The following is a 26,591-nucleotide window of genomic DNA, read 5'->3' as shown; positions in this document are numbered from 1 at the left end:
TTTATGTGTTTGGTAGAATTCCTCTGTGAAGCTGTCCTGGACTTTGCTGAAATTTTTATTATTACAACTTCACCTTCATTGCTAGTGATCGGTCTGTTCAGCTTGTTTATTTCTTCCTGATTCAGTTTTGGAAGATTGTATGTTTCATGAAGTTTATCCATTTCTTCTAGGTTGTCCAATTTTTTGGCATATAATTGTTCATAGTATTTTCTTATTTTTTATGTCTCTGTGATACCAGTTGTTATTTCTCTTTTTCTACTTCGTATTTTAAAGTTTGTGTCCATGTCTTTTTTTTCCTTGATGAGCCTGGCTAAAGGCTTCTCAATTTTGTTTATCATTTCAAGAAGTCAGCTCTTTGTTTCATTGACTTTTAAAATTGTTTTCTCAATTTTATTTATTTCCTCTCTGATATTATTATTTCCTTTCTTCTGCCTTTGTTTGTTCTTTTTTCCTAATTCTTTTAGATAGTAGTCTCCAGTTTGTTTTCAGTGAAAATTGCTCACCATATAGATGTAGTTTTAATATGTCATGAGGGGAGATGAGCTCTGTATCCTTCTACTCTGCCGTCTTGATCTCCCTCCAAGCTTGTAAACAAGTTCTTGTGTGGACATATATTTTCATTTCTGTTGTGTATAAACCCAGGAGTGGAATTTCTGGGTCATATGGAGGCCTTAGGATTCTTAAGAAGAGAGGTTGCCTTAGAGAATAAGCTCACAGACATGAAACACTTTGAATAACTCTTGCTCTTAAATTTGTTAATTTAGGATAGGCAAGTTTTATAGCTGATTCTTTGAAGAACTGATGTTAATCAAATTTCTCTGTCTAATGTAAACTAGCCAATAAATGCACAAAGTCTCACACTCCAGTATAGGGCACTAAAGCTCTTCTTGAGTTTAATGGAAGTGAGAGAGGTTCAATTGGAGGAGCAGGCCTATTAGCTGATTTTAGCCATAAGTAATACTTTGCTTCCTTCTATGTATTTATGATGGGAATTTATTGTTTCATTTGTATTACTCTTTTACTTGGCTCTTCTTTTTCCTTCTTCACACATCTCTGCCACCATATACATTCCTACTTTATTGTTACTTTTTCCTTTTTCCTCAAACTCTTGGTTGAGTCAAACTGTTCCTTGTTGCTATGTAGTTAAAACAATAAAGTTATGAGGCTCATGTGAGTTATAGGATTCTTTTTACAAGTATATCATATCCAGATAAATGTGGACACCTTAAAAGTAGTTGTCCATGGTGACTATGCATTTATTCCAAAGTTCTGTCATTATTGAAAATATTTTAGTCGCTTATCATGTAGAATTGCTCTCAAAACCTGTCTGAGCCCAACAAGAAGACCAGTTTCACTTCCTTGTAATCACACTGAGTATTTCAGGGGTCCTGTCACTCTGCTTGTTTTTATTTGTCTTCCTGTTCCCAGTTTCCCTTTTCCTTTGTTACTCTGGTCTCCAAGCAAGAAGAGTTCTGGGTTCATTGGGGCTCCAGTCACAGGGCAAGCCTCATTATCATTGAGAGCCCAGGCAGGGAAGGGATGTTGGCATGCTTCACAAGACTTTGACCTTTAAACACAGCATGCTTAAGCAGCTCTTTTTAGTCTGTCCTTTCCAGTGTCCCATTTCTGCTTTGTGATCCCTTCCTCTCATTTTACATAGCAAAGAGCCATCAAATCCTAGGGCTGGGAATGTAGCCTTGAATTGTCCTCCTCTCAGAGGAAACTTGGGGAGAATGTGTAGGGAGAGGAACGTCAGAGGGCTCCATTTCCTTCTGCTCCTGGGTAGTTAGTTAATGTTCAACCAGCACTTCCTGCTCTTGGGGAGACCAGGATCGTGTTCCAGCCCCACATTGCTGCTCAGGGCAGAGAGTTGAGATTTGAGAGGGACCTGCATCTGACCTTCGTACTTCATCTTTAGAGTCTGTATCCGTCTGTGGTCTTGTATCTTCTCAGTTCTCAGGCTCTGGATCTTTATATACTCTTCCTCTTTTCCTCTTTATTCTTGGGGAAAAATTAGGATGTCTACTAGTGGGGGAAAAGGAATTAGTTTGCATAGCAAAAATTAACACAAAGCTGGGCTCCCTGCCCATTGTGATTCCCTGTCCTTCCCAGCAGTTCCTGAAAACCCCCAAACCTCAATGAGATGTTAGCTGATTATACCAATGTATTTACAGGATCTCCTCAACAGTGGGGATATGTTTGAAGACTTTATGTTTTGACTGTCATTTCACTTGATTTTCTCCTCTCCAGAGGAGTCTACTTCTCACTAAAGGATATGAGGCCAATAGCCTAGAGATATTCATCTTCCTTTTACCCTTTATTAATTGCAGAATAAGTGTTGCAATGTCTGTTTAGATAATAAGGCTGTGAGGAGAGAGATACGGGAAGCACTGTATTACCTGCCAGAGAGGGGACCATTAGTGAATGGGCATCTCTAGAGCAGAGTAAGGGATGAGGCGCAAACAAAGAAGGAAACTAAAGGGAGCCAAAGAATTGTAGGAATTCAGGGTCTAATCCATGGGGGAATAAAGAGGAGGCTAGACAGAGACTTTTGGTGGTCCTAGCCCTGCTGCCTGAAAGAAGAGTTGACTGATCGGCGCCTCTTCTGGGCATGGCCGTAGGCTAGGTTCTGGGCTGTAGCGCTCAGTGGACGTGGTTCCTACTTTACAGGTGTACAGTCTAACCAAAAGAAGATAACGACAAGTAGAGAGTAGATGAGATTTTCATGATGTGTGGTATTGTGGGCTGGGATGCTGCTTCCATCACTAACAGCTAATGTTTATTGTTCACCTATTGTTCTAAATGTTTTACACATGGATTAACTCCTTGACGCCTGACAACAGCGCTGTGAAGTATGTACTATTATTATCCTTGTTTTGTAGGTGAAGAATCTGAGGCACAGAAACATTGCAAGTAGCTTGTCTGAAGTCTCACAGTAGAGACCCGGGAGCAGGAACTCCAGCACAGCTGGTCTGGCTCTAGAACATGTGCTCTTAGGTAACACGGCCTCTAGTAAGTGGTCCAAAGAGTGTGCAGAAGCTCTGTGGCTTCACATCCACATGCCTTTGTAGCTGCTTGCCTGCCCTTTTTGCCTGGAGGACTTCCTTAAAACTCTGGTCAGGGGAGATGCTCCTTCGACATTTTGTCTGACTCCTGCTTATCCCGGGGCAGTCACTATCCTCTGAGCATGACTAGGGCTTTGTGTATATTTTGTTTAACTTGTTAGCATTCTATTTGTTGGAATATCTGATTTGTGTTATAAGCTTCTGGAGAGCAGGACTTCTATGTTCTGGAAAATTTCAAATCATTGCAAAAGTAAAGCTCATAATACAATGAATCTATGTGTACTCATCATGCAGCTTCGCAGTTACCATTTCATGGCCAGTCTTATCCCATCCACTGCCCTCCTCAAACCTGGATTATTTTGAAGCAAATCCCAGTTATCAAGTCATTTCATCTGTAAATATTTCAGCTGTATTACTAAGATACATGATTCTTTAAAAAACATAATCACAGTAACACTATCACACTAAAAAGTAATACTTCCTCAGTATCAAAATATTCAATGCTTGAATTTTGGCAATGGTCTCATAATTCTTCACTTTCCTTCTCTTCCCATTTTTCTTTACTCCTTTATTTCTTTTTATGTCTCCCCCACTTTTTGTAGTATAATTTTTTCAATAAAGATCCAAACAGGGCTTTATTTTATAATCATTATGTTGTTCTCAGCAAGTGGCTTAGTGCTTGACATAGAGTAAATCCTCAATAAATGATGTTGAATGAATCAGTCATCAGAAGTCTATAAAATGTCTTGGTTGAATTAGTGCAGCCTTACTGTCGCTTTTGGTTGGTTTGCTGGGATGACTTTTGGTTTCTGATAACTTTAGTTACAGGTTAACTTTGAAGCTAGCTACTGTCATTGCCTGTGAACATTACTAAAGGTTTGAGGACAATGAAGCACCTGTGGCTCAGATTTACAGGTTAGCAGGAAGTGGGTCCTTGCTTTCTTATATCTGCTTTTTTGTCCTTAGTCTCAAAATATGAAGTAAGTTTGAACTGACCAGCTTTGGCTTTTTTTCTTATTTCTTCAAAACAAGGATCTTAAAGGATCTTCTGTCTGAGAGCATGAGTAGCTTTCATATGTTGCTGTGGTAGGCAGCTTTCTAAGATGGTGTCCCAAGATTTACTCCTAATCCCTGGGCTGTGAATATAAGATAAGGAATCATGCCTGTTAATGTGTTAGCCTTATGTAGCAAGAAGGATTTTGCAGATGTAATTGGGTTACTATCAGTTCACTTTGAATTGAATAAAAAGAGCTATGATCTAAGTGGGCTTAATGTAATCACAGGCAGTTTTTAAAAGCAGGCAGTTTTTTCCCAGTGGGTCTCAGAAGGGGAAATCAGAGAGATTAGAAGTGAAAGAGGGATTCGATTTAAGGGATGTTTTCCCTCATTGAGATGGAAGGGGACCTCATGCCTAGCACCTGAGGAGGTTCTCTAGTAGTTGAGAGTGTTTGTATCAGGACAACGGGGACCTCGGTGTTAATAACTTCAAGGAACTGAATTCTGTGAGTTGTTAAATAGGTGTTGATTTAAGCCACTAAATTTGTGACAATTTTTTTTTTTTTTGCAAAAGTACAGAATGAATACAGGTGCTCTGTACCTAATAGGTTGAATTAGCTGCTTCTTTGCTTATTTTATTTTTGAAAATTGAGATAAAATTAAAATCCATTAAAAAGCATACTTATCTTAAGTGTACAATTTGATTTTTGGTTACTGTACACACCCATGTAATCACCACCTGAATTGAAATATAGAATATTTTCCATCAGCCCAAAAAGCTCCTGTGTGCACCTTTTGAGCTAACTCCACCCCCTATAGTGAATTCTAACACCATTAATGATTATTGTCTATTTTTGAACTTTATTAAGATGGCATCATATAGTATGTACTCCTTTGTGTCTGGCTTCTTTTGCATAGCATAATGTTTGAGAGACCTAGCCATCTTGTTCTAGTAGTAGTTTGTATTCTTTTTTAAAAAAATTGCCATTTAGTATTCCATTGTATGGAGATGCAGTCTATGCACATGTTTATGGATATTTCGGTTATATCCACTTTCTGACTATTGTAAATAATGCGGCTATGAACATTCATGTGTAACATTTTGTGTGGCTATCTATTTTCTTTTCTCTTATGTAAATACCTTGGTGTGGGATTGCTGGACTGTGTAAGCATACTTTATAAGAAAACGTCAAACTTTTCCAAAATGGTTGTGCCATTTCATGTTTCTACCAGCAATATGTCAGAATACCAGCTGTTTCCCATTCTCACAACTGTTGCTATCATCAGTCATTTAAAGTTGAGAAATTTGCCAAAAATTTCTTTTTGAGTACTTCTCTGTGCCTGTGAAATAGATTATTCATCCTCATGTCCATCTCATGGAGCGTCCTCCCAACTCCTGAGTTTTTCAGTCCTACCTATGTTTGAGGTCAGTGTTTCCTAACGTGGAACACATGTGAGAGTCACCTGTGAGTTTTTCAAAATATGTAAGCCCAGATCTCACTCCAGACATAGTATCAGCTTCTTCAGCGATGGTTTATAGGCCTCTTAGAAATGTTGAAAATATTCCCTAGGTAATTCTGACTTATACTAGCTAAAACCTACTGCTTTAATGCTTCCATCCTACTTATTATACCAGAAATTCTCCATTCTGACTGCATTCTGATTAAAAGCATCTGGGAAGCTTTAAAAAATTACCAGTTCCTAGGCCAATTAAATGGAATCTGTAGGTGGGGCCTGAATACCAGTTGTTTCTAAAAATTTCCCAATCATTCTATTGTGCAGCCATATTTCCCATTAGCTTTCTCACTGTCTTCTCTTGTGGCATTTTCCATTGCTATTTTTGTATTATAATAATTTTTCATGTCTTATCTCTTGTCTTAGGCTTTATGTTCCCTGGGGTAAGGACCCTGTGTTTCTCATTTCTGTATCTTTCATAGGGTCTAATACTGAGACTTGTAGCACAGTAGGTGCTCCCTAAGGATTTCATGAACACATAGATTGGGCATCAGAAAAAGATTCTCAATCACAAATCAGTTGTGTCCTGAATCTGAGGTTTATACGTTAATGCTACAAGGCCCTTGTCCTCCCCATGGTTGGAGTCGTTGCTTGTGATGACTCTTGTGGGTAAGGCTTCTGTGAGAAAACATTACCCTGTGTGGTACTTGTTTTCAGGCATGTTACTGGGACAAAGAAGTCTGTGTGTATATTGGGTAGAAGGGCAGAATTATTAATCAGAATGGAGGAATTAAACTAGAGTGTGGTGGGAAAGAAAGTAAGAAATATTAGTTAAGAGGAAGAAATTTGAACTTGCCTGATAGGCCAGGGGAGGCCACTGTAGGTTCTTGTGTGGGACAGTGAACCAGTTTTTAGGAAGGTAATGAGGCAGTAGTGTGCAAGGAAGATTTCAGTAGAGAGACCAAAGACGAGAATTCAAGCAGTACCTCCAGCAGAGGTGTTGAGGGCAGGGGTTATTTAGGTGTATGGGAATGGGGAGAAGGACATAACTGAGAGATGCTAAAAAAGAATCAACAGGCTGTGGTGAGGTATCGAGTCTGGGAAACAAAAGAACAAGGGCTGAGGAAGCAGTGGTGGTGATGCTGAGTCCAAACTCATTCTGCTCGCTGCAGGAGAGGCCAATAAATCAGGACATGAGGTGTTGGGACAAAGAATAGTGGCTTTATTTGGAAAGCTGGCCTCACAAGAAGATGACAGACTAATGTCCTGGAGAACCATCTTCCCCAAGTCAGAATTCAGGCTCCTTTTATACTAAAATGGGGAAGGGGGTATGCTTGGTTGTTGCAAACTTCTTGGTGTCGGAATCCTTTGTTCTTGCAGCTGTCCACGTGGGTTAGGTCACAGTGTCCCTGTAAACCTCGAACAAAACAAATAGTATTTTCTGTTCTGCAACTTGGTATCTTTATATGAATGGAAAAGTGTTAATATCCTTAAAGATCAGAGCCTTAAGTCTAGGCTGTCCTCTATATTTCAGGCTCTAGGCAACATTCCTTTACAAAAGGTGCCGAACCAGCAAGACTAAGCCTAGGAAACAGAGCACAGGGTTAAAACCAAAGGAACAGACCTAATATGGAGTCACATTTGTTCTTTTCTATTACAGGGACTGTTGGGAATGAAAGCTGTATTGCTGCATCTGATTCACTGGAGCCTCTGTGTGGGAAGTGTGATTTCTCCCTAATGAAAGGGTGGGAGATATTTTGCTCATGAAATCATTTTCTTTCCCAGAGGAAGATAGGCAGTTTCTTTCAGGCAGTTTGGAGCTGCAGGCTATTGCTTCTAATACATAATTGGGAAGAACAAATCTGACTCCATATTAGATTTGTTCCTTTAGACTCCAATGGGACAGGAGAGGTGGGAAGGGATAAATGTGTTCCGAATAGGCAAGTTTAAAGCGGTCTAGGTCAGGAAAAGGGGAGGGGCAGAGGTTCTGGCAACCTCTCCCAAGGTCTGCTTTGCCAAATTTCAGTGACAAAGGTCTGTTTCCTGCAGACCTCCTCCTGGATGTACCTTTTCATCTCTTAAAACTGAAGTAAGGGGCTGTGACCAGGCAGCCTGGAGGAGCCTCATTAGGGGGTTAAGGGAGGGAGGGTGGGAAAGACACTCCTCCCATTTTTCCTGAGGGTAAAGGGATCTCCTAGGGATGGGGAGGAGGAGCTTGGAATAAGTCAGCTGTACAGAGAGCAGGACTGGTTGCATCACTTCTTTTTCACTTCTGAATAAACCGTTTCTGAGGCTGTTAAGGATGGAGAGGCTGAAGTTGGTTTCTTTGATTCCTGGACATTGAAGTTCAGGGAAGAATATGCAACTTTGTCAATCTGAAAGGCAGGAGCAGGGGTCAACTGAGTCAACATCACAGGCCAGGCCCTCACCGTGTCTACTGTGATTCAGCACCAAATGCTTTCAGCACTTTGAAACTTTTGGCTTAGGAGGAGGGCTTTTGTTACCCATTATCTCTGCTTGCTAACATCCTGTTGAATGATCGTTAGGAGAGATAGATTATGGAATTCTACAATGGAATACGATGATACAGCAGTGAGAACAAATGAACCACAAAAGCATACAGTGATATGGATGAATCTCTTGAAACAATTTTGAATGAAAGAAGCCAGACACGTGTAAGGACATACTATGTTTTTCATTTATGTAAGAGCATAATCGGGGAAAATTAATTCAGTACATTGGAAGTGAGGAAAATGGTTACTATTTGAAGGGAAGCACCTGAACACCTGGAGGTCTTTTTTGGCGGGGTCTTTTTTTTGGTGAGGGGATGACATTATTTTATTTATCAATTTGGATGCTGCTTACATGGGTTGTATAACTTGTGAAGAGTTATATTGTTAAAATACAGTTTAAGCACTTTTTAGTATATTGTATATTCTACTGAAGGTTAAGATGAGAAAAATTCAGTAAAGGAACTAAGACCTCAGAGCCATTAGAATGGAAATGATCATTTGACAGTAAGAGCAGGGTCAGATTGGAGGCAGAGGAGGGAGGATAAGCCAGTGCCTTCCTTGTGCTGGACATTGTGCTGGTTGCTTTACATTTGTTATGTTTAATTCCTTGACCTTCTCTTCAAGGTAAGCATCATGACAGTTTTACAGATGACAAAACTGAGGATCAAAGAAGTTAAGCTACTTGCCCAAGGTCATGGCTAGGATTCAAGTCCACATTCTTGCAGTGATGTAGACGTGCGGAAATAATTAACCAATACTTCTTTGTTTGTTCTAAAGTGAGGAACTTTGACCCAGAGTGGATCTTATATTGTCTTCATGAATAACCCATTCTACACAGAGATATTTCCATGAGAAAATGAGCTGGTGAAACTGGCTGTGCTTACCTTGCTGGGTGAGTTGTCAGAATGTCCCTGACCTGGGGAAGCAAAAGAGAGTTACCAACCTATGAAAATGCAGAGCTCACATACGGCCTCAGAACGCGGTGTTCCTAAGGGGTTGTGACTTCTGGCTGAAGGAGGTGACAGGTGGTGGGAAGGTGGGCTGTGGAGGTGGCCCATGATCACTTAAGGAATTTGCTTCCCTCAGCCTGTGGTCCAGACCCCAGGGCATTAGACCAAGGAGGGGCAGAAGGCCTCAGTTCACTTCTGAAGATTTCTTCAAGTTCACAAGGCCTGAGATTTGCCCTGGCGTTTCTCAGCAACAGGATCAAGTGGCAGGGAGGGACATTGAGGCCGACAGCACCCAGAGCACCAAAGGCAGGGAAACTCTCACCAAAGGAGATGCCCACATCCATAAAAGAGTCCAGAGGGGGAAGGATTAAGGATGAAGAAATGGCTCCTGGAAACATGACCAGCTCATGGCCTGCTGGCCTGTCTGGCCTAAGGGGAGTGAGTTTCTCTCCTGGTGCTGTGTCTCAGGGGAATCTTTTGTGGCTAGGAAGGGTGTGAGGACCTATGTCAACTTAAGGTTGGGAAACTGAGATACCCTCTAAAAATGCAGAAAGTAGGGAAATGTTTGGGTATCAGGATTCTCTGCTAGGGCAGGGCACCTAGGGGAAAATACCAGCCTCCACTGGGTGAGCAGGTTTGCTCACTATGGTTGGAGATTAAAAGTTTGTGCTGTTTGAGATCATGCTGGTCATTTGCCCTAAATAAATTCCAGATGCTGTTATTCCCAGGCATAGGATCTTTGCTCCTTGAATTAGGAAGGACACTGTCAGCATGATCCCTTGGGGCTCCTCAGTGTCCATTTATTCCTTGGTCAGTACTCTTTCCTCTCAGGCCCTCCTTCTTCAATCTATGTATGATCTCTGCTAGTGTTTACTTGTTCCCTGTTTGCTGGCCCTTCACGTTTTGGGTGACCTATACAACTGTTTCTGAGCCTGTTTCTACCCTGACACCTTTCCCCTTTTGTAGGAAGATGCTGGTTATTTCTCACTTTATTTATTGCCTAAGAGGCCTTTCGTTGTGTCTGCTTTTCTTAGGTTCTCTTCCTGTCCTATCCCCCAGTCCTCTCCTGCTACTGTTGTCCACTGGGCATGTGATTCCCTTCCTCCCGCTTCTCCTTTCATTTCCTCATTAGTTTTCTTCTTGGATCTTGGCTTCTCTGACTGGAGACAGAAGAACACAATGGCTCTCACTCCTCTAAACCAGATGGGGATGGGAATAACCATGTCCGAGAGAGTGGGTTAGGGGAAGCATGAAGACCAGGGAAGAAGAGACCCGCAGTAATTAGTGCTGGGAAGCAGAGCTTTAGGAAGAATGAGGAGCCGATCCAGGCCAGACACAGAGATGAAGTCTCCTTCCCTCTCCCAAGCGTGGCAATTAGCCTTGGAGAAAGTGGAATGAGAGGAAAGGCATCATACCTTCCAGTATTTCTGATGTACAGAAAATACACCAGGGCTGCTATCAGAGCTACCCCAGCCACGGCTCCAATCACGATGCCGGCAATTGCACCGTCTGAGAGGCCAGAAGAACTTCCTTGTGTTGAATCATCTGTCATGGAGAGAAAAGAGAACAGTGAATGAAGGTGACGTTGTTTTACAGTGGAAAGTGCTCTGGGAAACAACTCTCAGTATAAAAAAATCTCTACTTGTTTCTTCAAGGAGTAAATTTTCTGTGGGAGGTTGCTGTGAGGGGATTAGCCAACTATATATCCTTGCAGTTCTTTTCTCTTTGACTGTATGTCTAGGTTGATGGTCAGATTTGCCTCAGTTCCATCCTGGCCTTTCTGTACTCAGATATTTTTGAAGCCTTTAGAAATGTAAGAAGGATTGATGGCATTTTTTTTTTGTTTTGTTTTGTGTTTTTTGTTTTTGTTTTGTTTTTTTTGTATATTATGACTTCTTACCTTTTCATGGCTGCATCTTTCCCTGAGCACCATCCATGAATATGTGCCTCTCAAGTGTCTTGTGGTGGGGACTTAATTGATGGAACTCTGAATTCACTACCCCTTTGCACAGAGACTACCCTTCCCACGGGCTCCCAGCAGGGATACGAAATCAACCCCAATTCTGTGAGAAGTGATTTTTCTGTGATGAGTGACTTTAGTTCAAGGACTTCCCGCCAGCTTTGCAGACAGTCTCTAAAACTGCACTGTAATCGAAAACTTCCTTCCTTCCCTTTCTCTTTCTCAAGAGTCAGATATATCATGGTCTGAGGACCCTGCCAGCTTCCTCCCTCTCCTGCCCCGCTTTCCTTCACAGGCATTTTCGGCAATGAATGTCTTGATGTCTAATCCTATCTTGGCTGCATCTCGTGGGATGAAAACTAACATACTAGATATGAAACGTTGCACTCAACTCCTTTTTTTCTTTCCCATAGTTAGTCAGTAACATGTCCCATTGGTCATTTGTGTTATGCCTTCCTTCCCAAATATATATAATACCTTTTGCCTCTGTTTCTTCTTTTTAATTTTGTTTGGCCTCACCATTCTACTCAAGATGAAAATTAATGCTGGAGTTGCTACTGTTAAGAGGTACTTACTATGTGCCAGGCTCTGTGCTACATATTTCCCATATATCTCATTTAATTCATATAATAACCCTGTCAGATAGACACTATCTCCATTTTACAGATGAAAAAACAGGCTTGCATTGGTGAAAAACCCAAAGTCAAATGGCTAATAAGAGGGGGCCTTAGAGTTAGGAGTCCCTGATTTTATAGAGCCTAATGATAATAGTAGCAATAACAGCAGCTAACATTTATGGAAAATTTCCTCTGTGTGTGTATTTGCTAAGGGTTTAATTGGATATTACAGTAAATCTGTGAAACAATACCATGAAACACGTACTCTTATTGCAGTTTTCTGTTGAGGAATATGAGCCTTGGAGAAGTTAAGACTCTTGGGCAAGAATTTGTAATTATAAATGCTTGTATTAAGAAAAAAAAAGATCTCAAAGCAACAATCTAAATTTACAACTTAAGGGATGAGGGAAAAAAACCAAACTAAACCCAAATATATCAGAAGGAAGGAAATAATAATGATTAGAATGGAGATAAATAAATTAGAGAATGGAAAAACAATAGAGAAATCAGTAAAACCATATTTGGTTCTTCAAAATGATTAACAAAATTGACAAATCTTTAACTAGATTGACTAATGAAAAAAGAGAAGATTCAAATTACTAAAATCAGAAATGAAAATGGGAACATTAGTACCAATTCTACAAAAATAGTAGAAGTGTAAGAGTACTATGAGTAATCATATGCCAGCAAATTGGATAACTTCTATGAAATGGACAAATTCCTAGAAACAAAAGCTACAAAGATGCAGTCACAAAGAAATAGAAAATATGAACAGACATATAAAGTAAGGAGTTAAATCAATAAAAACATTTGACAAAATTCAGCATTCTTTCATGATAAAAACACTCAGACAAGGAAAGAAGGAAGGAAACCACCTCAATATGATAAAGGCCACATATAGAAAACCCACAGCTAACAATCATCCTCAGTGGTGAAAGATTGAAAGTTTTTCCTCTAAGATCAGGAACAAGACAACAATGCCTGCTTTTCCCACTATTCAAAATAGTATTGGATGTACTACCCAGAGCACCTAGGCAAGAAAATGAAATAGAAGACATCCAAAATGGAAAAGAATAAAATTATGTCTGTTTGCAGATGGCACAACTTTATGTGTAGGAAACCCTAAAGATTCCCCACAAAACTGTTAAAACTAATAAACTAATTTAACAAAGCTGCAGGATACTAAATCAACATGTAAAGGTCAGTCATTTCTGTACATAAACAAAGAAACATTCAAAAAGGAAATTAGGAAAATTTTATTTACAATAGTATCAAAAAGAATGAACTACTTAGGAATTAGCCAGAGAGGTAGAAGATTTATACACTGAAAAACTATAAATAAACACTGCTGAAAGAAATTAAGGAAGACATAAATAAATTGGAATGTCCATGGATTGGAAGACTTAACATTATTAAGATGACAGTATTACCCAAAGTGATCTAAGATTCACTGCAATCTCTATCAAAATTCCCCAATGATTTTTTTTTTGTTGCTGAAATAGAAAATCAACCATAAAATTCATATGGAATTTCAGGAGACACCCAATAGCCAAAACAACCTAGAAAAAAAGAACAGAGTGGGAGGACTCACACTTCCTGATTTCAAAATTTGCTGCAAAGCTACAGTAATCAAAAGTGTGGTACTAACATAAGGACAGACATATACAACAATGGAATAGGAAGGTCAGAAATAAACCCTTACATATATAGTTAGATGACATTGATGAGGGTGTCAAGACCATTGTCTGAGGAAAAGAGTCTTTTCAACAAGTTGAACTGGGAAAACTGGATATTTACACAAAAGAATGAAGTTGAGCCCTTACCTAACACCATATACAAAAACAAACAAAAAATTAACTCACAATGGATCAAAGACCTAAATGTGAGAACTAAAACGGAAGTAAAACAGAGGGTGACAGCGTCATGACTTTAGATTTGGCAATACTTTCTTGGATAGGAAACCAAAAGCACAGGCAAGAAAGAAAAAACTGATAAATTGGACTTCATCAAAATTAAAAAGTTTTGTGCATCAAAGGATACTATCAACAAAGTGAAAAAGCAACCCACAGAATGGGCTAAATTAATTGCAAGACATATATCTGATAAGGGCCTAATATCCATAATATGTAAAGAGCTATTACAATTCAACAACAACAACAACCAAATTTAAAAATGGGGAAAGGAACTGAAGAGACATTTCTCCAAAGAAGATATACAAATTGCCAATAAGGATATGAAAAGATGCTCAACATCACTAATCATTAGAGGAATGCAAATCAAAACCACAGTAAGATATCACCTCACACCGTTTAGGATGGCTATTAAAAAAAGAAAACAACAAGTGTTTGCAAGGATGTGGAAAAATTGGAACTTTTGTGCACTGCTGGTGGAAATGTAAATGGTGCAACCATTATGGAAAATGGTATGTATGACCCAGGAATCCCACTCCTAGGCTTGTATCCAGAAGGAAATCTACTTCAGGATGACACCTGCACCCCAATGTTCATAGCAGCACTATTTACAATAGCCAAAACATGGAAACAGCCTAAATGTCCATCAACAGGTGACTGGATAAAGAAGATGTGGTATATTTATACAATGGAATACTACTCAGCCATAAAAACCGACAACATAATGCCATTTGCAGCAACATGGATGCTCCTGGAGAATGTCATTCTAAGTGAAGTAAGCCAGAAAGAGAAAGAAAAATACCATATGAGATCGCTCATATGTGGAATCTAAAAAACAAAAACAAAAACAAACAAACAAACAAAAACAAAGCATAAATAAAGGACAGAAATAGACTCACAGACAGAGAATACAGACTTGTGGTTACCAGGGGGGTGGAGGGTGGGAAGGGATAGACGGGGATTTCAAAATTGTAGAATAGACTACACTGTATAGCACAGGGAAATATACACAAAATGTTATGATAACTCACAGAGAAAAAAATGTGACAATGAGTGTGTATATGTCCATGAATAACTGAAAAATTGTGCTGAACACTGGAATTTGACACAACATTGTAAAATGATTATAAATCAATAAAAAATGTTAAAAAAAAAAAGAAAATGGTATGGGAGTTCATCAAAGAGTTGAACAAAGAATTGACATTTGATCTGGCAATTCTACTACTTCTAGGTATGTGCTCAAAAGATTGAACAGATGTTTGTACACCCATGTTTAAGCAGTGTTGTCACAGTAGCCAAAAGGTGGAAATAATCTAAAAGCAATCAACCTATGAATGATGAACAAAATATGGTATATATATATATACACACACAAGGAAATATAATTCAGCTTTTAAAGGAAATGAAATTCTGGTACGCTATAACATGGATGGCACCTTGAAGACATAATGCTAAGTGAAATAAATTAGACCCCAAAGGACAGTTATTGTATGATTTCACTTATACAAAATAACTAAAATAGTCAAATTCACAGAGACAAAGAAAACAGAATGGTGATTGCCAGGGTTTGGGGTGGGGGAGGTGGGGAGTTATTGTTCAACAGGTACAGAGTTTTAGTATGGTAAGGTGAAAAAGTTCTGGGTGGATTGAGTTAATGAGTGCACAACAGTATGAATATACCTAATGCTGCTGAGCTATACTCTTAAAATCATTAAAATTATATTTTATGTATATTTTACCACATTAAAAATGGTAACAGGAAAAAAGGAGGAATCTTGTGAAAGATCACACTAAAATGCCAAATGCAGGATAAGAAATTAAGTATATCTGATTTAGAGACTGAGCTCTTACCCATTTTGCCATCTGTTTACTACAATGGTCTCTTATTTGATATTCTTCGCCCTGTGACCTGTATCTAATTTGCACCCACTGGTAGGGTAGTCCTCCCAGGAAGATGCAGCACGGGGCAAGTGGTCACTCACATTTCACTTCCAGGCTGAGGACGTCACTCTTGCTGGAACAGCCCAGGTTGGAGACCTGGCACTGATAATTCCCGGCATCCTCCCTCCTGACAGGGTGTATGGTGAGGGTGCTGTTGCCCTGGGACAGCTTCATCCTCTCTGTGAGCAATAGACTCTGGCCATTGAAGAGCCAGGAGATGGAGATCCCAGTGTCATTTGTAAGACAGGTCAGGAACACGGTATCCTCATATTCTGTGACATTGGTGTTGCTGGCTTGGATGGAGGGCTGTGCCACTGGGTCTGCGAAGAAACAGAGGAGGTGACTGGTCTGGGGCCTGGGGCCGCACTCCTTCCTCAGAGATCTCAGCCACTCCTGGGGTCCAGTGAATTCTGTGGAGGTGACCCAGAGGATGGCCCTGACCCTGTGAGCAAGGTCGTGGGTCTCTCTTCAGTGATAATCTGTGAGGAGGAGACTGCTCTTCCTCTCTGAAACCCAGACACCCCAGGATGACCCCTGGCCAGTCTCCATGGACATCTCTGTGGTATCAGTACCAGGAACCGCTTCTCAGCCCATATGTCTAGCATCCTCCTTATCAAGTGGAGTTTTTCATTAACTTTCATTGACCTTTTTCCCAGAATTTTCTTGACTTTAAAAAAATTCCATTCCCCTTCCCTATATACACTTCCATGTATGTTGGGGAAGGCAGGCTTGCCAGCTCTGTGCATCTCTGGGCCAAGGGAACTTTCCATAAAGTAGGAGAGGAATTTAATTTCTTGTTAAATAATTTACTAGGGAATTAAGGTGGCCCAACCCAGTCTCCTGGCCTATAGAAGGGTTATAATATCCCTCTGATCCAGGAACAATCTTGTTTTTAGAATCCCCTCATTTTCATTCATCCTAAGTCTGAGACATTAACCTGATTCTCCCATCACAGGATGGTGATCCTGAGCCTCTCAAGACAGGAGCAGCTGTTCCCTCCCAGTCTTGGCTCAAGGCTAGGCCTGCCCAGATTTGCCTGGGCCAGGAAGTCATGGCCAGCCTGGTATCTACGGGTGAGGGTCCATGTACTTGGACCTGAGAGGAGTGGGTGTGGCCTGGCCTCTGGCCGTGTAGATTTAGGCAGGCTACCTGGGCCGCATAGGAACAGAGATTACTCACAGAGGACATTCAGGGTGAATGGGTCACTGCGGCCGGCACTCACTGGGTTCTGGGTTTCACACACATAAGGTCCAGTGTCATTCCTTGTGACATGGAGTAAAGTGAGAGTTCTGTTGTCCTTGGACAGTTCCAGCCTGGTGCTGTCAGGGAGGCTCTGATTGTTGATCCACCACTTGTAGGTGGTGTTCTGAGTCTCAGGTTCACATGTTAACACTACCGTGTCCTCGTGCTCCAGGGGGTTCGAGTTGTTGCTGGTGATGATGGGTGTGGGTAACTTTGCTGTGAAGATAAGAGAGAGAACATTGCCTGTTTTATACCTTTGATTCCTCCAAAAGCATCTTCAATCAGAGTCGTCATTTCTTAACCTCTAAGCAAAGCTGAGTCCTTAAAGAATAAGGCAGGTCTGTGTATCACAAGACAAATGCATGAAACTCTGAGCTCACTGAACATACGGCCACCTGCTCTATGTCCGGGAGGAAGCACAGACTTCCTCAAGTGTCAATTAAGTATCAGAGTTTCATAGCCATAACATAAGCCTGGGGGTCGAGGTCACTGTTTCCTCTCCTGGTTTTTCACTGACTTGGTGACTGCCTGACTGACCTTGGGGTGCTCACCTGGAACATGTGGGTTCCGAGTACCTTCAAGCTGCACAGACCTACACTGCCTGGTGGAGATGTGTTTTCACTGAGGCCTCGATTTCCAAGGTACCCTGGAGATGGGTAATGATGGACCATCTCATGGTCCTTAAACCTTGAGAAGACCAAGCAGCATGGGTGTTTGGAACTGGGTGTTTAAGCAGAAATAATACACAGGAAGACCAGAAGCAAGCCTGGTGTTCAGTTCAGTATTCAGTCTGCAGGGCCATGAGGTGGGGCAGTTCTGTCCAGGTGTTAAAGATGACTGATGAGACAGTGAGCCCATAAAGGGTAGACAAGTCCAGTTAATGATTAGAAAAGAAGGAGAGGGACAGGCAGGAGCTGATTGTCTTTGGCAGCAGAACCAGAATCTCTGCCCTTGGTCTTTAATGTCTCTTCTCCCATTATTTAGGGCGGGTGAGGATCGTGTCAATCTTTCCTGAATACTCTTAGACAGTAGCAAATACAGACAGGGTGAGTTGTGGAAAGTGAGGGACCATGAACTTGCAGAAAATTTGGGCCTCATTGACCACCTGTTTTTGGCAATTATGAGGTAGAAATCTGAGTAGAAGTTAAATTCTGAAAGAATATGTGAAAATCATTATTAATGCCCCAAAGATCTAAGACCAGTTTCTGAGGAATACCTCTGTAAGGTCTTAGACCAAGTTCTGCAGTCCAACCAGGATCACATTATGATCAAAGGAAGCTGCCAAAGTGGTTTGATCAGGAACTACCTGGGTAGAGATACGTGAGTCCTGTTAAACTGCAGAATTGATCAGAAGTCTGAGTCTCTGTTTTGTAAAGGAAGGAATGATCTAAATTACTAGAAATGATATGTATTATGTTAATAAATTTAGGAGAAGAGGTCCCTGTCACCAATTTCTATGGACGATCAGGTAAATGGGGAGGAGAGCAACAAAAGCATGTGGCATGCTTTCTTTTCTTTTTGCCTCAAGAAACTAGAGTTTGATCAAACTTGTCCGAATTGGGCAGAGGCTAAGTGATAGGACAGTGGCTCAAGCATCTCATTATCACAGAGCATCCCTTCCTATGATAAAGGTGCCATCACAAGGACACACAGACAATGGAATAGGCACAGCGTCTGTCAGCCACCTCCCCTCCCTGCCCCCCAGGAAGTCTCGAGAACCACTGGGAGGAATGGGAGCCTCACACCAGGGTGAGGATGTGAGTCACAAGTCAAAGAGGTGAAGTGAGCCCGTGAGCCACTGCAGACCTGTCCTTCTGCCTTTGACTCCCTGGTTGAGTCATGTAGAGAGTAGATGGAGGGGTGGCATATCACTCTCAAGTGACATGTCCCACTTGTTGGTGTCATGGAGGGAAAGAGCCCTGGACCAGGGCAAAGCAGAAGTTCATTCTCCTGGTGACCTGGGGAAACTGGCTCAGGTTGGAGCCTCACAGAGGCTGCTGCTCCCACTGATTTCTGTGTCCTTTACTATTGCCCGGGAGAGTGGGCCTGGCCACAGGCGTTAGCAGGACGGGAGCAGGGCAGTCAGCCGTTTGCGGGAGTATTTGTGGAGGGCTTAAGGGTGGGGGCTCTTTTCAGAGCAGAACCAGTCCCAGCTGGAATGAAGGAGGAGGAAGATGAGAGACACGGAAGGAGCAGAGAGAGCGAGAAATGTCCATTTACGAGTGACTTCAAAGTGGAGGTTACAAGTGATTTCAAAGATTCAAAGATCCAAGAGTCCCACAGCTGCCTAAAGCAGGACCCATGTCACCCTGGCAACCCTCCCATGGCCAAGCAGCCTCACAGTCATCGTGAGACTTGGCTCCCAGCCTGCTTTAGGGGCAGGTGGTCAGAGGATGGAATATGGGTCCCATCCCTGAAGAGACAGGAACAGGTGTGGCCAAAACCTCCTAGGACTCTGCATGCAGATTCCAGTGTCTGAAGAGATTATAGATCATTCATTCATTCTTATTTATTCCATCCTTCCTTCATCACAGAGAGATTGAGAGTTTGTTACCTGCTGGGCGTTGTGCTGGTTGCAGGTGTAGACTGGGGATTGAGGAAACCAAGTCCTTTCCATTTTACTCCAGTGAGAATGACACCCAGCACATTAGGAAATAAACATTTGATTTCTAATCCAGGACAAGGAGCTTATGCATTAGCTGCCTGACAGGGGCAGGCCTGGACTCTCCTGTCACTGACTCTGATTGTTGGTATAAGTAACTAATTTTCCATTTCCTTTCACTTTCCACACCAGCATCTCCTTCTGAGCTGGGGATGCCCAGGTAGAAATGATCTAGACCAACAGCTGGCTGCTGGGTCCATAGATGTTCGGTAAGGCCCCTAAGGTAGAGGAGAGGCTGGGGCTGTGATCTAGGCATGACTCTGATTGGTTAGTCATGTCTGTGTGACTCTGATTCAGTGACTGTATCCCCCTGTAACTCAGTTTCTTGCCCGTAGAATAGAATAAATGGTAAATGGTCTCAGCCTTGCCATGTTGTCTGTATGTTAACTTTAAATAATTCATAATTAACTGACATAAGCTGGGCATAGAGGAGCTGACCAAAAAAACTGCATCTATCATTTGCATCCACAGGAGAGGGCTCCCTGGTCTGCACCCTGGTGGGTGAGGAGCTGCCAGGAGCATCTTCTCTCCTCTGTTCCTCCCTGGGATGCTGACCTTCCTCTGGAGTCTCCTCAGTCCTCAAGGTGGTTGGCTAATTGCCTGGAGACCTAGCCCATCTTGCTTTCCATGCTGAGTCTCAGGTGAGGGACCAGGGTCCACCTCTGCTCAGATGTGGCTCTTGGGGTTGAGCCCCAGCTCAGATGCCTGGTGACTGAGGCAGCTGGGAAATCATCGTTCCCAATTATCCCTTCCCAAGAGGCCAAAACCCAACAGTGACACAGGTGCTTGAGGGTCTTTGGAGTCAGGAGCCCTGGGACAGGGCCTGGGGAGGGGCTTCCTGGGGCTGATCTTCTCTGTGAGGATCCCAGGGGGCCCTCAGGCCAGGCCCCTACTGAGTCCTACAGTGTCTTCCTCAGCGTCCTGATCACCGGGAGTGGTCCCGGAGGTTGGTCTGAGACTCATCTCCCTCTGATGAGTTACTCCCATCAGACTGGTCCTTCTTTCTGCATAGGATGTTTTCACAGTCCGGATTCTGAATTTTGATCCTTTGAATTTTGTTTCCACTGTGTGTGTCCTGCACTAAAATTTCAAACCCTAACACAGGATGTAATGCAGAGGGGGATGGAGGCACAGTCTAGGCCTGTCAGTCCTGTGTGTGTGAATAGAATTCACCCCACCCAACACACAGAGGAAAGGAGCAAGCTGAGTTATATCCGGTGAAAGGTCCTGACCTCCACCTTTGCCTGTGTCTGTTTCCAGGAACAGAGACCCAGGGCTGGGTGTAGAAGTTGCTGCAGTTCCCAGGTGTGAAGGGCAAGGTTTCCTGTGTGTCCTGGGAAGCTGGGATATTGGGTAGCTCTGGGCTCCCTGGTCCTGGGGGCATGTTTTCAGGGAGATCCTCCCTCCTTGTCTGTTCACTGAACTGTGGCTCAGAAACTGTCCTTGTTTTCCCTGACGTTACTGGGCCCTGTGTCCTCAGCCTGGCTGATTTTCCTGTGGTCACCTTGAACTTTCCCATGGGTGGCACCAGGCAGGGAGTGGGACCTGGCATGGTAGGGCGCTCCTAGGCCCCCAGAAGGAGTGAGCAGGAGAGAGCAGGCACATAGGAAGAGCCCAGGAGGGTCCGTTACAGGGAGGGATGGAAATTAGGCTCTTTCCCCACCTGCTGAGCCAAAGCAAAGTTCACAGGTTGATTTCCTGTTGTCTCTACAGCCCAGTGTTGCTCCCTGGAGGGTATGAGCTGACCTGGGTCCAGTGTCAGGGGCTGCACTATGTGTGCTGACCAGGCTCCAAAGAGTGTAAGCTGGCCCTGAGCACCAGGCAGAAGTGGGCTCTGGCCTCCAGGCTAGGGGGCCTGTCAGCCTGGGTCCTGGTCACTGTGGGTCCCCAGGCTTTCCGACTCCATCCCAGTGCAGAGTGAGCCCAGGGAGAGGATGGGTGTTGTCCAGAGGACTCTTGATTCAGTGGCAGAATTGTCCACCTAGGTGAACGTGTGCCTCAGGAGGAGCTCTCTGTCCCTGAGGCTTCAAAGGAAGGGCCCGGTGAGGGTCTCTTAAGGCTATTGGGAAAGGGTGCAGGTCTGTGGCTTGACCCCAGAGGGTCCTGTGCTTCCTTCCTTCTCAGCACTGGGGGCTACATCCAAGTCATCTGTGTCCCTGTCACTCATCTGCTTTTGGCCTCCCCACAGGGCCCAGGACCTAGGGCAGCTCTACCTGGAAACTCAGTCAGGGGAGCCTGTGGGTTCCTCTGTTAGGGGAAGGAAGGTCCCCATGAGACCCTAGTCCCTCTGAGATGGAGCAACTGCAGATGCTGGGTTCCCCTGTTCTATCCTGCAAGGGAAGTTTCCCTCCTTCCCCTGGATGCCTTGGGTGGCTGAGATGTCTTTGGGGACCATAGCCAGATATCCCTATATATCAGGGAACTTTGGGATGAAGAGTTGCCCCTGAATCCTTTGAGATCAGACTGGGGTTCCCTCCTCCCCTGCAGTGACACAGATGGGAGGAAGGATCCAGAGTTTGTGTTAGATCAGGTCTCTCTGAGAAGGGGAAGGACTCAGGCTGCTGGTTCAGGCCCTCCAGGGAGACTAGGAGTCTCTCATGGGGTAGAGATGGGAGGGGATGTGATTTTCTGGGAATGAATGGGGATCTGACTCATCACAGGAGGCCCCTGTCCTCCTTCCTGACTCTACAAGGAATGAAGGTTCATCTGGGACAGCCACGGGTACTTACAGGTCTCCTCCCAGGCTGATGCCAGTGCCCCTGTGTCTGCAGGGAATATTCTCTGACTCCTAGGTGTCACACTAGAGTGGGGGGAATAGGCTTCCATTGTGTGGTTTCCCTCATCCATTCTACACATGTTTATTGAGGATCTATTACTGAGAGTATGGGGACAGCTGGATATCCCGCCTGGCTTCCATCTCATCCTCCCAGACAGTGTAGCTGGAGCAGAGGCTTCTGTTCAGAGGGACCCCTGGGCACAAGATACCAACACATTTCCCATCAGAGCCTAATCAGGGATGTGTCTCGACCTGGCTCTGCCTCCTGCTCTCACTGCCCGGCTTTCAAAGAGTGTTTGTCAACAGACCTCCATCTCCTGTCCTCCTGTTGCCTGAGGCCTCAGCATGGCCTCCCTGGCAAGAAAGTCCACTTGCTCTGGGCAGCTGGAGCCAACTGAACACAGCACCTCACTAAATACTCTGGGGGGTTAGGGAGTAGGGCCAGAAGTTGGGATGAAGTGCTCCCAGGAGCTGCCCATGAGATCTGAGCCTGGAATTGGTGCGTTCCAGTAGGGATTCGGCTTCCAGAACTTCCCATATCTCTGGACAGGGCTAGAGGCAAAGCATAGGGTTCTGGTGGTGGTTTAGATTGAGCCACAAAAAGAGTAAGGGACCCTCAGGCAACCATAGGGGACCTGCATCAGCCAATCAGCTCCCGTGGATGCAGGCACTTCATGGTACAATGCCAGCTCAGGGGTGGAGGGGAACAGGGGTGGCTTCTCCATTGTCTGGAGGACCAGGGGAGCCAGAGCCTCAGCTTATCCTGCTTCTGGTCACAGGGCTTTGGATCTGAGAGAGGGCCCAGGAGTAACCTCTAGTTTTGTTTTTGAGATTTAAAGGGGAAAGTGGTAGTAATTTTTTCTAGGTTACAAAACTGTAGATAGCCTGTCGACACAAGGGCACTCTTACGTCATTATAAAAATGAACATAATACACTGGAATGCTCTTTTAAGAAAAATAACTGTTTTGGTTTTATCAATAACTGTGATGCATGTTTTATTCTCTAGCTCACTGTTAATGTCACTTCTTGTAGTTTAGCGCTTAAGGAAATGGTGAAGGCTGACTACCATCCATGCTGAGCGTGGGAGTGTTGATTCATGTGGACTCCGCTATACTTTTAGGCTTTCATGAGTTCATCTAGATCATCTTCTGTGAACACTAATGTGATTTCTTCTTGTCCATTTCTACTACTCACCCCTGTACACAGAGAGTCACATTTCCCACTAAGAGTTGGAAAGCATCTGGCTCCCTAAAAAGTGTCTAAGTGATGCTGGGTAATGATGATGGCACTCAAAGTGGAGGTCTGCTCAGGGTGGTGAAGGAAACTGCTTTTGAGAACTTTCCCTCAGAACCATGAGCAGAAGGCACTTCCTGGGTCTGTCACAATATTGGGATGGAGGAAGATCAGAAATAGTCGTCAGTAATTTAAGTATCAGTGGGGACAGGTGCAGGGTGAGAACACTAAAAAGATCCTCCTCTCCTCCTAATGAGGGAGCATCAAAGCCTCCTGTGGTTCCAAGAGGGGCCCAGGGTTGGGGGGCAGGTGCTGTTAGCCCACAGGTGCTGGGAATGAGACCTGACACTGCCTGTCACAAACCAAGTCAATTTCTGGGGTGTAGATTCACACTTAATGATGCCAATGTATATGATTCTGAAAAAAAAAAAAAAAAAAAAAAGAGAAGCACCTATGACTTAATTTTCTTCTTAATACATCTTCCAAATGATATCAGTGATTTGCATTCATTGCTAAGTCCCTCTAAAGATGGTAAGGACATCAGAGTAGACTGTCAAATGACATTGAATATAGATTTGTTATGTAGTGTCTACAGAATTTCCCTCATCTGACATTCTGGTTTGTGGTTATTCCCTTGGAAAAAAAAACCAGTCTTCCTGCTGGCGAGGTACAATCAGCCATAAGTTAATCACCCTTAAATATGCCTCCTTCTGTGCCCTTTGTCCAGGGTCAGCCCTAAATCTTTGAACTCTCTAGGGCCCTCTTTGCTCTGCTTCTAGCAGAAACAATCCACTAGAGGGCACTCATGCTCCTCTTTACGCTCACCTTGACCTTTTCCATCACCTGAGACAAATACAAGTGTTTTCACTGCCACAACCACCAGCCCTCAAATACTCTTTAGGTTTGCTCAGGGGTGAAGCTCCTGGGACAGACATCAAGGTCACCCTGGGAAGAACCTCACTTGGAGGATGTGGCAGGATGGAGTGGTGACCTGGAGCCAACCCCAGGACCCAAGTCACCGTGAGGTGGATGGTTCCAGGCACAGTGGGCAGTGTGGGCTGGACACATGCCCAGACATTATGCCACAGGTTTGGTACTGGGGGAAATGGCTGGGAGCCTGCAGCCTTGAGGCCCAGTCATTTTGGATCCTTTGCTCAGTGAATCTCTCATCTTAAAAACGAGTGTATTAATAGTCTACTTCATAGAGCTTTGGTAAAAATTAAATTAGATACTGTGTTTAAAGGGCTTAGCATAGTGTCTGAACACACGAAAGATGAGAGTACTCACAAAATGTTAGCTAAAAATCCTGTGCGTAGGGAGGTGTAGGCCACAGCATGTCAGTAAATCAGTGGGCATATCACACACTCTTCACTAACACTGAGCACTGCTGCTTCCTTGGGACCTTACAGACACTGAGGGATCAATGTCACGACTGATGAGTGGAAAGAGCTGAGGCAGGAAATGCCACGTGATCGTCCAAAACTTATGTCAGACAATGGTGTCTCCTGTCTGCTCTCTTCACAGCTCCTGCTGCTCTGTGAATTAGACCAGAGCTCATTCAAGAGTCAAAGAATGTGAATTTGGCAGGGTGGGGGGGGAGGTTCCATGTCTGACCTTGTCATGGGTAAATGGGGCCAACTCGAGTCTCATCTAAGTCATACAGGGAAGGGAGGTTCCTTGAAGGAAGCCATTTCTCTGGACATAGAAGACATAGAAGGGTGGGTGATTTCCTAACCATATCTGACTTCCAGAAGCACCAGGTGAAAGTAAAGTTCTATACCACCACACCTGGACTTGTCTGTCATAGCACTTAACCTACTGTGCCACTGAACAATTGAGCGGTAACTGGCTGTTTTCTGCCTCCCTCACTAAGCTGCAAGTGCATTGGGAGGGGGAACGATGTTTCAGCCAGCTGTCCTATGCTGGACCACTAGTGCTGGATCACGTAACAAATCCGCCTCAAGTACTCATGGAACACATGGATATGCACTTCCTGACAACCTCTGCTGGATCTGGTCAACAGGCACGGCTGTTTAACTGATTACCTAGCCCATTCTGTCCATTTGAAATGAAGGCAAGCTGAACAGGCAATTGTAAGTTAGTTTTCTAGTAGCTACATCATAGGTTGAATTGTGTCCCTCCCTCCCCAAATATGAAGTCCTAACCCCAGTACCTCAGAAAGTGATCTTATTTTGAAATAGAGTCATTGCAGGCATAACTGGTTAAGGGGACCTCATTGGATGGGCCCTAACACAATATGACTGGTGTCCTTACGAAAAGGGGAAATTTGGACACAGAGACAGAGATTCGGAGAGAATGGCATGTGAAGATTGAAGTTGCGCTGCCACAAACCACAGAACATCATGAGAAGCTAGGGGAGAGGCATGGAACAGATTTTTCTTCATAACCCTCAGAAGGAACCAGCCTAGTGATACCTTGATCTTGGACTTCTGGCCTCCAGGACTGTAAGACAATAAAGCCACCCAGTCTGTGGGACTTTGTAATGGCAGCCATAACAAACTAATACACTACATTTAAAAAGGAAAAATAAACAGATAAATTTTATATTGTATAAAACATAATTTCAACATGCAACCAATATAAAACTATTAATGAGATATTTTACAAAATTTTTTCAATTCCAAATCTTTGAAATCTGGTGTGTATTTTACTGTTACAGCACATGTCAATTTGGACTCTCCTGTTTCAATTACTCAACAGCCAAGTGAGGAGAGGGGCTCCCACCTTGGACGGTGCTGAACTGACGTGTGGCCTGCCAGCATGCTCAGCTGCAGGTTTTTACCTGGACATGCATCTTGGGAGGATTTTCTCTCCATATTGCAAAGCTGTCCTTCTTGTTCCAGACGGGATATACATTAACTTTATCAGACCCATGCTGCTTACCACTAGGGCCAGGACCCTACATTTTCCAGTTGTTTTCATTTGTTTTTATAAATCCATGAAGGCAAAATGCAAGACAATATAAGAATAACTGCACAGGTGCTCTGTGCCCCAGAAGGTCCCTGGAACAGAACTGTTGATTAGCGTCACAGGGCACAGCCAGTCAGGAGACCAGCACCTTTTAAGAGCACCTACTGTGTGCCAGGTATTGTGCTGGGTGCATACACAAATAGGTGTATGCAGTCCTTAAAACAACCTTATAAGGCAGGGATTCTTACTGTATCTATCTCACAGAGGAGCAAAGCAAGGCTCACAGATACTGTGACTTGCTCACATCAGCCAGCAACCAGCCAGTACCTGGTATAGTAG

General features: G+C 43.5%; 1 protein-coding gene across 1 annotated transcript; it reads right to left on the bottom strand.

The window, feature by feature from the left end:
* Positions 1 to 7,451: 7,451 nt before the first annotated feature.
* Positions 7,452 to 16,943, bottom strand: LOC105090257 (carcinoembryonic antigen-related cell adhesion molecule 1). Its single transcript, XM_064490008.1, has 7 exons — positions 16,904 to 16,943; positions 16,587 to 16,865; positions 15,449 to 15,727; positions 10,395 to 10,524; positions 9,624 to 9,676; positions 8,914 to 8,945; positions 7,452 to 7,891 (listed from the first exon to the last, which is right to left on the bottom strand). The coding sequence occupies exons 1-7, from the start codon at positions 16,941 to 16,943 to the stop codon at positions 7,772 to 7,774; spliced, it is 933 nt and encodes a 310-aa protein (XP_064346078.1). The 3' UTR covers positions 7,452 to 7,771.
* Between the last annotated feature and the right edge of the window lie 9,648 nt (positions 16,944 to 26,591).

The sequence above is a fragment of the Camelus dromedarius genome, chromosome 9, assembly GCF_036321535.1.
Source record: "Camelus dromedarius isolate mCamDro1 chromosome 9, mCamDro1.pat, whole genome shotgun sequence".
NCBI classification, from domain to species: Eukaryota; Metazoa; Chordata; class Mammalia; order Artiodactyla; family Camelidae; genus Camelus; species Camelus dromedarius.
The sequence above is the reverse complement of the archived record's forward strand: the minus strand, read 5'-3'. Positions and strand labels throughout refer to the sequence as shown.

Bases quoted from the DNA above. Each gene is read 5' to 3' on its own strand.
- LOC105090257 (XM_064490008.1), bottom strand. From the start codon at position 16,943: ATGACGACTCTGATTGAAGATGCTTTTGGAGGAATCAAAG. The intron at 16,866-16,903 runs GTATAAAACAGG...TTATCTTCACAG, and splicing joins TGCTTTTGGAGGAATCAAAG to CAAAGTTACCCACACCCATC. The intron at 15,728-16,586 runs GTGAGTAATCTC...GTTTCTTCGCAG, and splicing joins ATTCACCCTGAATGTCCTCT to ACCCAGTGGCACAGCCCTCC.